At 40.2% G+C, this 11,042-nt stretch overlaps 1 protein-coding gene across 1 annotated transcript in view; it reads left to right on the top strand.

The window, feature by feature from the left end:
- Positions 1-3,299: 3,299 nt before the first annotated feature.
- LOC146364259 (uncharacterized) overlaps positions 3,300-11,042 on the top strand; it is a 31,835-nt gene continuing 24,092 nt past the window's right edge. The window contains exons 1-8 of the mRNA XM_084916763.1: positions 3,300-3,656; positions 3,901-4,490; positions 4,785-4,964; positions 5,333-5,473; positions 5,741-5,795; positions 5,954-6,107; positions 6,363-6,367; positions 7,784-7,891. Of these exons, the coding sequence (XP_084772889.1) occupies positions 3,455-3,656; positions 3,901-4,490; positions 4,785-4,964; positions 5,333-5,473; positions 5,741-5,795; positions 5,954-6,107; positions 6,363-6,367; positions 7,784-7,891 (1,435 nt within the window). The 5' untranslated portion in view covers positions 3,300-3,454. The remainder of the gene's footprint in view (positions 3,657-3,900; positions 4,491-4,784; positions 4,965-5,332; positions 5,474-5,740; positions 5,796-5,953; positions 6,108-6,362; positions 6,368-7,783; positions 7,892-11,042) is intronic.

Genomic DNA, 11,042 nt, shown 5'->3' with positions numbered 1-11,042 from the left:
TAGGGGTCCCTTTACCGTGGATGTGCTACGGATTCGCTCCGTTTTGCGAAATACGGAAAGTTTGCTGTTGCGCAAGGCAGAATTTTCTCCCCCAGCCAGAATATTCCGACGCCATTACTTTCAGTGCGGTCAGTGCCTACCTAAATTTCTGCAAGTCACAAGGAAAGTTGGAAACAGGTTGGTTGTGTGGAATGAGAATGAGAATGGAGTGCCACCTTGTTCCCCCTCGTACATTAAATTGGTCTCGATAGGCAGTTGGTAGTGGTGTGTATGTGAGTGGACGTTTGCTGCTAGCTGCGTTAGCATTAGCCAGCCGCCTGCGCTTCGTAAGTACGTCAAAAACCATTTTTTCCCTCCCTCTTACATGAAATTTGGTCTCGATAGTCAGTTGGTAGCCGTGTGTGTTTCATGGTAACATTTGAATGTGTGGGTTTTGCGTTATTTTGAAGCGTGGTTTGCCCAACTAAAGTTAACGTTAGCCCATAAGTTGGATGCGCGCGCTTGTGTGTGTGTGTGTGTGTGTGTGTAAATTAGCCACATGTGTGTATTGTTATAGCTCGCTGTGTTACGTTAGCATGCAACTGAACATGGTAATAATTAAAAGGGGTGATAGTTAAGTAGAATCAGATTTCATTGCAGAAAACATTGCAGCCCAAAGAGAGTGGCCCATGCAGCCCAACGCAGATTACTTATTTGAAGGTACCTGAAAAGTGAATGTGCTTCACTGTGCTGATATAAATTTATTGTTTTCATATTGATTCTGTTCTGATTCTGGCTATCCTTCAATTGGCAAATTCAATCTCTTAAAAATGTTGACTTGTAACATTTGTGGCTTTAACGCTCGGTCTTCGACTGATTACTTGAAACACTGCCGAACACACAGAAATAATAATAATGTATCTTTTTTATGTGGCCATAGGGATTGCAGAAGGAAGTTTAACACATACAGTAGCCTTGCTGTGCATATGTCACGAGCTCATGTAGACAGAAGGAGCACACAAACATGGAACCGTAATGTGTCTGTACAGTTAAGGTGCTTGTTTAATTTTTGCAGCAGTGAATATGATGATCTTAAAACTTTAAAGTGTCATTTGAGTGGTCACATAGATGAGGGTTTGACTGTAACATGTCCCTTTGATGGATGTTCTAAGACATTCAATGTAAAGTCATCCTTTTTAACGCATATTTCCAGATACCATAAAGGGTGGGATGTTACCAAGATAGCCCCAGTTCATATATGTGAACTAACAGAACGGTCTTTCCAAGGTGAAGGATCACATGTAGAACCTGAAGAACCTGAAAGTTTTAACATTGATGCAGAACAAAGTGATAATTTCTGCAGTGATCAAGTGAAAGACAACTTCACAGAGAGTCTTGCTCAGTTTTACTTGGGTTTACAGGCAAAATATTTGGTTCCAGCCTCCACAATAACAGAAATAGCAAATGAAATGAGAACTATAAGTGATATTCAACAGGAATATACTGTGGATGCACTAGCCTGTGAACTGGGGCAGTATGGTGTTCCAAAGGAGACTGTAACATCTCTTGAGAATAGTATATACGAGCAGAGCCCTATGCACAAGGCATTACATGAAAAGGGTCATTTAACTACGCAACACAAGAGGCTGAAATATTACAAGTCACACTATGACTATGTTGAACCTGTTGAAGTCTTTCTTGGACGCAATCGCAGTGGCCAGAAGAGGCACTATCATTACATCCCAAAACTGGAAACCCTCAAAGTAATTCTGAAACAGCAAGGTTTAGATCAGCACAGTCCTAGTTCAAATTCTGAAGATGATGTACTGTGTGATGTCACTGATGGGTGGGCCATCAAATCCAATGCCATGTTTTCCTCAGACCCAGACAGTTTAAAGGTAATGCTCTTTCAGGATGCTTTTGAGGTGGCTAATCCACTCGGATCTGCCAAGACAAAGCATAAAGTATTGGCTGTCTACTTCACACTTGGAAATTTTCATCCACACCAACGATCAACTGTTGATCAGATACAGTTGGCATTACTCTGTGTAGAGAAAGATTGCAAATACTTTGGAATGGATAAGATTTTCAATAAGCTAGTGTCAGACTTGTGTGAGCTGGAGGAAAGGGGCATATCTTTCAATGGAAAAATATATAAAGGCACTGTTGCGTGCATAATGGGCGATAATCTGGGCTCCCACATGATTGGTGGCTTTACAGAAAATTTCAGCACAGCTCAATATTTCTGCAGATACTGTTTGGCAACAAAAAGCGAATTTCAGTCGAACCCTCTCACAGTTTTCACTCATAGAAATCCAGCTGATCATAATGAGACTGTGCGGTTTCTGGAAAGTAACGATGAAGTACACACTCATCACGGTGTTAAATGTGACAGTGTTTTCAACAAACTGTCCAACTTTCATGTGTGTCAGCCAGGCTTACCAGCTTGTTTAGCTCATGATCTGTTTGAGGGGGTAGTAGATTATGATTTGGCATTGTTTTTGCAGTTCTTAATCAGAACACAAAAGTGGTTCAGTTATGAGGTTCTTAATGAAAGAATCAAATCATTTCCTGGTGAAAGCAGCGACAAGCTAAACACTATTCCCACTACAGGAGCCAGGCTTGGAGGACATGCAGCCCAAAACAGGTGGCTTTTGAAATTCTTGCCTGTTTTGGTGCATGACACAATTGAAGATGCTGATAATGAAGTATGGGGACTTGTACTACTTCTGAGGGAGCTTGTTGAATTTGTCTGTGCACCTCGGCTCTCAGAGTTGCAGATTGCTTTCATGAAGGGACTGATTGAACTGTATGTGGAATTGAGGCAAGAGCTGTTTCCAAGAGTTCAACTTAGACCAAAACACCACTATCTGCTTCACTATGCACACTTGACTTTACAATTTGGCCCACTCATATATACTTGGACAATGCGCTTTGAATCAAAACATTCTTATTTTAAAAGGTGCATTAGGGCAAGTAAGAACTTCATAAATGTAACCAAGTCTCTGGCTGAACGGCACCAGTTGCTTCAGGCTTATCAGTCTTGTGGTACCTTGTTTCGTTCCCAGGTTCATGTCTCAGACTCAACACGGTTCTATCCAGAGCTCTATGACCAGAACATAAAGACAGTGGTTGGAGAATTTGATTTGAACTCAAGTAACTCAGTTGTCACAGAGAGTGTGCAGGTTAAAGGCACTACATATGCAAATGGAATGCTGGTCTTACTGAGCTACGCAAAAGGACTACTGCAGTTAGGACAAATAGCAAGCATTATTGTAAAAAATGAAACTACTGTCCTACTTTTGCTTCGAGGGAAAACTGCCAGCTGGATACCTGAGCTTGGACTCTATGAACTTGATGAAAATGCTTCTGACCTGTTCAGTTGCCATGATTTGAACAAACTTGATGATTATCATCCACTTTATTCTTACCAGAGAGGTACTCGGTGGCTCATTCCTCTTAAACACACACCAACATGGAACTTGTGAAAAACTATGTCAAGAAAGCAATGCCATCGCTCAGTAGCGATCAGATGGATACACTCATGGCTAAACTGGAGGAATTAGGAGTTCTCTCTGTAGATGACCTGAGCCTTGTGGACCCGGAGGACATTAAAGACACTCTGCCATTCATTCAGTGCAAAAGATTCGTCAGAGCTGTCAAAGCATTGGAAGCAGGTGAGTTTTTGCCCCTCTGTTTTAATGCAAGTTTTCTGAAACTACAAAGGTTTATTCCAAAAATGCAAAAAAAAAGTTGCCATCAGCTGTACATGGCAATAATTACTCTATAATTGGTTTTCATAATTAGGTCCATTTGTATTCCTGGTTGACCCAAACTGGACATTGAGGACCAATGTATTAATTTATTTGCAACAATTGTGATGTGTTTAATTTATGGAGATGTTTGTCATGTCATCCATAGATTCACAAACTCCACCGCAGTTCACCCGGCCTGGCCCCTCATCAACACCTGAACCACAGAGGTTTCAGCTGCCCTCAACACCACCTGAGACAGCCGACTCCCCATCCCAAGACACATATTCTGTACCATGGCACAAATTTCCCTCAAAAGTCATGGATGAGTTGCGTGAAAAAAAGTACATAATGGGGAAAGACAGACGAGAGATGGTTCGGATCGTCGCTGAAGATTACCTCCATAAACACCCAGGAAGACCTGGTAGACAAAAGCTGAGGGAACTCGCCAGTATGATTGTAGGACAATATCCTGCCTCCTTCAAGCTGACAGAGCCGTTTGGAAACAAACCTTTTGCAAAAGATGGTTCTGAAACTCTCTTTCGTCAGCTGGAACACAGAATTGAAAATATGAAGAGGCTACAAAGCTCACTGAAGAGGCAAGCAGGGGGTGAAAATTCAACAAAGAAAAGGCCCAGGAATTCAGATCTGTATGGATGTGTGGCGTGGGATCCAATCATTGAGGGGGCCGTGTGTAGAGAAGACCTGCTGTCTAAACGAGATGAGTTGAAACGTGCCTTTCAAACCCAGGATCTTCAGGTGGGTCTGCAATAATCCATTACAGAAACAGAAAGCTTTATTAATCCTCGAAGGGCAATTCGGTTCCTACAGTCCACCATCTAGACATACAACCATTCACACAGCAATAGTATATAGCAGGAGTAATGCGATAAGGTCTGGGTCCAAGTGCAATTTAGGACACATTGTGAAATTGTAGATCGTCTGTAGATCACTATGCCCATAGTCAATTGAAATTGATACCCTGTTTTATTATTTTAATTGGTTAGTTTGACTAACTGTTCGACTGTTTGTCTAACTGCCTCATATCTTTAGGAGTCATCTGTTCGAAAATTGATGACTGAAACATATCCCATTCAGCGTGAAATCCTCAACGATGATGATACCACTATTGCCGTTGTAAAGGACGAGTGGCCGTTCCTGTTTGAAGTTCCTCACCTGTTTGATCATGCATCTAAACTCCTTGGCTTCTCTGTACAAAACAAGCTGGCACAGGTGTGTTGTTATTGTTATTATTATGATTGTGCTGTGCTGCTCCATATGGAGAGAATTTTGTCTTTATTAATCAATCAAAAAAAGATTTGCAACCAAAAAGAGAGTTGAGACCAAAAAAGATAAACTGGCAACCAATCAAATAGAATAACTTGGATGAACAATCAAATGGAATAGATTTGAGACCAAAAATCAGGAAGTGACAACCAAAAAAGCAGGACATTTGAGATCAAAACAGAACAGGTTGCAAATGAAAATGAAATAATTCATTTTTATTTTTATTTTTTTCAAAATTCTCTCCATAGCTCCAAACGAAAATGAGTGTTAGTCTTATGTACTTGTACAAAATTAACACCTTGAACCTTGAACAGGAACTTTCCAAAAAAGAAAAGGGGATCAATGACTTCCTTGACTCCAAAGGGATGAAGACGGGCGAAGGTCCAATACAGCTCATCTGTGGCATTTCAAAATACTTCAAGGAAGACTCTTATAAACTCTTCCACAAAAAAGAGGTAGATGTTTTAGATTTTAAACTGTGTGCAAGATAATTATTTGCATCCAGTGGTGAACCAAGTAACCAACCACAGTAGGAAGTATAGATTCCCCTAATTGTGCTGCTGATATTCTCTATAAACTCTCTATCTATAAACTATTTACATTAATGTTTGTGCATAATGGCTACCTCTGTCTGATGAAGACACTAGCAGATAGTCAATTTGCCAGCAGGTTTGTGTGCACTGGAAACATTAATTCATGTATCATGTCTGTCACCAAAACAGATCTCTGCAGATCCTGAAGTCGAACTCCCAGTGACCCCATGCATCCTAATCAGAGGTTTGTAGTTAAATCTTTTTTTGTATCCCAGCAAGCTGTTGTTAGCTGTTGTTATAAGCTGTTGTTGTGTCATATTTATTAAAGAAATGTTTTGCTTGCCTTAAAATATAGGATTATTTTTTTTTGTAAATGGTACATGGTTTTTATCTGTGTTTAAGGTGACCAGCAATTCAAGATTGCTGTTGATGGGTTACTTGTCAATGACCACATCACCTCTCCCATTGTGGCCTTGAGCTACGTCTTCTCCATGTTTTATGTCTGCAACGTCCAATACCCACCGGAGATGGCTTTTACTCTCGAATTCATGCAAAGGTAAGCACTCATTGTTTGGAAATACTTTGTAAATGTGACTTTGCCGTGCCTTTCTGCACCTGACCTGCTTTTTGTCAATCTACACTAAACCCGTTTGTCTGAGATGTACAAGCTCAAAATGTGTCGCCACATGCTGTGAGCTTTTAGATCAGCTGTTATTGGCTTATGATCCCCCTGAATATGGATTTGTTTGGAGATTTTGTAGCTCCCTGTTGAAGACTATTGTTGGAATAAATGTGTCATATCTTTTTAAAGGGCAGGTAACATGCGTTTTTGCTTTAAATAGTGTCCTAAGTCAATCAATAACAAAACAAACATAACATGATTCTAGTTGGGAAATGGAGCAAAAACATATTTTTCTCAGAATGGTTTGTTGACACAAAATTCGTTTGAGCTATCTCTTTAAAACCATTAGCACCTGAGACCAGGTTGTGTCAGTGGTGGTCAAACCTTTTCATGTCAAAGACACACAAACTGAAATTTTTTTGGCTGCAGACCCCAAACTCAAAATATGTTGTTCCAGGGACCCCCCCCCCCCCCGAAGGAAAGACTAAACATATTAATTTAAAAAATACTACATAGTGGATTCATGCCCAAATGTTAATACTTGTACTGATGTGTAACGTGCACTGAATGTCACAGTTTCTCCACTCCATGTTTGAATAACCCCCAGGACAGTCCATGTTCAAATGTGCTGTTACACCTTTTGATAGGACAATGTCAACTGTGTTTTCTATCCCCTTCTGTGTTCTGTGCATTTATAATATCCCTGCATACACATTGAGGATGCATGCTGTCATGTGTTGGTGATAAGCAGACTTCTCGCCCTTGCAAACATTTCTGTATATGCGCAGTGTGAATGCATGTGTCTTGAAAAGACAAAGGAAGAGATAAGCTTAGCCACTGGCACCAGCACCACAACAACATTGGGTTCTAGACAGATGGTCAACTAGAATGATAGAGAGGTTCACACATAGGGGCATATTGAAGAAAACAAATGTAGGATTTTATTGAACTGCTCCACTCCTGTCAAGCCACACTACACGTGCAAACTTTGTCTGCATATCACTATTGTTTTTTTTTTTTTCCTCGGGGTCAATCCTGAGCGAGGCTCCAAGGCAGAGAAGAAGGGGAAGAAATGGCACTTCATTCCTCCACAGGTGTGCAAGCTGGTTTCTCAGCTGAAGGAATTTGAATGCAAGCAGAAGGAATCTGAATGGGCCAGTGGAGCTGTTCTCAGAGCTCAGAAAATACCTTTTTGGACTGAATGTACACACACACACACACACACAAACACACACACACACACACACAAAGGCAAATCCAAAAACATGGGGCTTGGGAGTAGAAATACAGATTTTTACAGTATTAGGTGAGTTCAGATGTTTTAACTAGATGCCCACAACACACATGCTGCAGTTTCAAATCCCCCATGTTAAGGGGGAGGGAAGGTGGGCGATATTTGTCATTCCAGTTAAGCTTTTCCTGTCATTGTGGAGTTGGAGGTGTAAGTTTAAATTTTTTTTTAGTTTTAACTTGTTTTAAGAGTTTTAAAAATCTCTTTATGGCATGTTGCACAGTCATCCTTCTAAGGTCATGGTTGTTATTGCTGCACTGATGTTTTAAAGAAAAGTTGTATAATGTAATACTTCTAATGTTCTATTTGTTTTTTGTAGAAAGGTCAGCCACTGGTTGCAGAGCTCTGCCTGTCGGTGTGATATGTGGAGTTGGAGGTGTAGGTTTCTGCATCCTCCTGGAGGGGGCTCCTCATTTTGCACTGACAGGTGAGACAGCAACAGCAATGCTGGCAGTTTTATTGTCTTATTTTGTCATTGTCTTTAACAAATCAATTTGTTATTAATGCCTGTCAGCCTGTGGATGCTAAAAAGTTGCTAGATTTGGCATCTCCCTGTTAAAGGACATGGCTGTACTTCTTTGAGAGAACAGCTGGTTTATGTATGTAAAATTTCTCTGAATGTGAAGGTGATGTTCTGAATGTTTTAATGGTTGTAATGTAAATATTGCAAATCATTCACCACAAAAAGTGAAATCACTTTAAAGCACTGGCAGCTGTTAAAGGAAATAAATAATTGCTGTGATTCTACATTTGTGCTTTATTGATGGTAAACGGTATAGAGAATGGTACAGAATTAAACATTTTAGGATGACTGAAGTGTCCGTAAATGGTATGGATTGAGTACTTAAATAATACGGAATATTCCATTTTAGGTTTGATGGAACTGTCCGTAAATGGTAAAGAAAAAGTCAGGTAAATCTACGGAAATATCTGTTATAGGGTTTACGGAATTGTCTGTGCAATAACGCCGAAATTTATGGAAAATACGGAATTTTCCATTTTAGGTTTGACGGAAATGTCCGTCAATGGTACAGAAAAACTCGGGTAAATCTACAGAAATATCCGTTTTAAGGTTTACGGAAGTGCCCGTACAATAACGGAAAAAGTGCTGGTAATTAATTACCAGCACTTTTTCCGTTTTATAACGGAATTTTTTTAACAGTGCAGCCAACAACTCGCCCAGCTCTCCATGTGTCCGTAATCCGCTCTCTCAAGGCGCAATATTCCATTCGTGACCCATTTAACCAGCAACATTTTCTTCCTTTTATCAAACTAGAGTCCTCTAGCTCATTCATTAATAACAACAGATGGCAAATGTGGCCATTGGGTAACTCTAATCATTAAAGGCTAATGTTAACACATGCTTTGTCCAGGTAACTACTTCAGCTGTTAGTGAGGGCAGGAGCTGTCAGTGCAACATGAAATTGTGTGTCAACTGGAGAAGGCAAAGACAGCACTGTTTATATCAATAGATATACATGAAGGTTACATGAAGTATAAGGATGTTAAAACTGTACTTTAGCAAAGTACTTGAGTTTTTTCCAGTACGTACTTGGTTTCACTTGACTCAACTTGGTTTTGGTCATTTTCCATTACAATTGAGCAACACCTAATCTGAATGGGGTTGTTTTAGCAACACGGCCAAAAGTCCAGTGACGTCATTTGAATTCAACACAAACACAACACAACAATGGAAGACGTTGAGGTGATGATATCTTCTGCTCAGTCTATGGCTTTTTGTCAGACTTCGGGGACACCAGTGTTTTGTGTAGTCGTCATTTAAAATAATGGCGGTTTTGATTTTTGTGAAGCAAGCTCACAACTCATCGAGTGATGTCACTGACTGCTCAATCAGTGGCATGGAGTCCGCTGACCGCATATTTTCTGAACAACTCAGCTGGCTTGGAACCTCTGCTAAGCAGATACTAAAAAAGTACCAACTACCAGGTACTACCATCTAATGGAAAACCCTAAAAACCGAGTCAAGTAGGCTCTGGTGGGCAATACAGTAAGTTATCTTCCACCAATGGTCACATTACTGGTATGATTAGCAGTACTGTAGTTTAGTGGCAGTGGGGCAGGACAACAGGGGCACCAATCACATTTCATGTAGGGGTCATGCTCCACGGCCTCTGTACATGCCTCTATTATTTAAATTTTTGCTAATTATATATATTATGTAATTAATTACTTTGGAATAAAGCAGAGACACAGTACCGAATAGTAAGTTCTCCATGTGGAAACTTTTGCTGCAAAAGCCCTACTTTGAAATGCCGCCCCAGTGGTTCCTCCCATCATGAACAAGCTGCTTGACTGTGCAGACAGATGGATGCAGTCAAAGAGGGCCTGTGAAATAAAGAAAAAAACATCGCAAGTCATATTATTCATTGCTAGAGTGGTGCCATCACTTGCTCAGTCTCAGTCTGTGAAGATGTGTGCTGTACATCTTCTTGAGGTCATTCTGTTTGAGACAGCTCTGAAAAAAGACTCTCTGCAAGGACGTTGTGTAACAGCTAAAACAGCATATGATATCATTCTATTAGTCATCTTCTCCAAAAAGGCTTCCCCGTTTTTTTCGCCTTCTCTGGATGCTCCCTCTGGCTTCTAACATCATCCTCTGAAGATAAAGCCTGACTTCAGTAATTACAGTGATATTTTACTGCAGTTCAACTTCTTCCTTTGAAGTGCACTTATCTAGCACAACTTCATTTTCTATGAAACGACAGAATTGTCTTCATTTTGTATTCAGCAGTGGCATGCAGGCCTTCCCCTCCACGGCTCACTTCATTAATAATTAAATGAGGAAACACACTATGTGAAAAGTGATCTACAGACCAAGGGGAAACAGGCAACCTGATTCACTGGCTAAAGAGCTTCTTTTGGATGTATGTGGAGAGGCTCACATGATATTAAAGGTTGTATTAGAATAAAATACTTTGTCCAAAGCAGGGGTGATTCTAGGATCAGAGCTTTGGGGGTGCTGAGCACCCAGAGAGCTGCCCAGGCAGGCAAGATAAACTTTACATGTCACGATGAGACGTCTTCCCTGTCTCTGTCAGTCCCTGCATCCTTAAATGTCTCCAGTTGTCCCGAGTTGTCTCTGAATGTCTCCTTGGTGCATTTAAACCCCTGTTTCTCCCTGTCCTCATCGTCTGTTATCTTTGTCTCCGCTATCAGTCATCATAATTTTACCATCTCTGTGTAAGTCTGCAAATTTCTTTATTAAATCATAAGATTCTTAAATTCATCACGTCTCTCTGTGCCTGGGTCCTCGTCACAAAACACGACATCACTGTTTTGCACATTTCAACACAATTTAACCCCCACATTTGTGAAAGAAATGCAAAACACTTTTTTGAAAAGTCTGTAACAAAACCATCAAATCTGATAAAGGTTATTTAAATGCTGCAAAAGAAGAATGGATTGGAATAAAAAGAATACATATCCTAACCTTAATTACTGCGGGAGAAAAATCAATGATGCTCATAGTGAGTAAAAAGTAAACTGAGTGCATTTTTTGGATACATACAAACAGCATAAATTATTACAAATAAATTATTACAAAATATTAATTTAAA

The sequence above is a fragment of the Perissodus microlepis genome, chromosome 20, assembly GCF_051167445.1.
Source record: "Perissodus microlepis isolate ML-2025 ecotype Zambia chromosome 20, ASM5116744v1, whole genome shotgun sequence".
Taxonomy (NCBI): domain Eukaryota; kingdom Metazoa; phylum Chordata; class Actinopteri; order Cichliformes; family Cichlidae; genus Perissodus; species Perissodus microlepis.
This window is presented reverse-complemented; position numbering and strand designations above follow the sequence as displayed.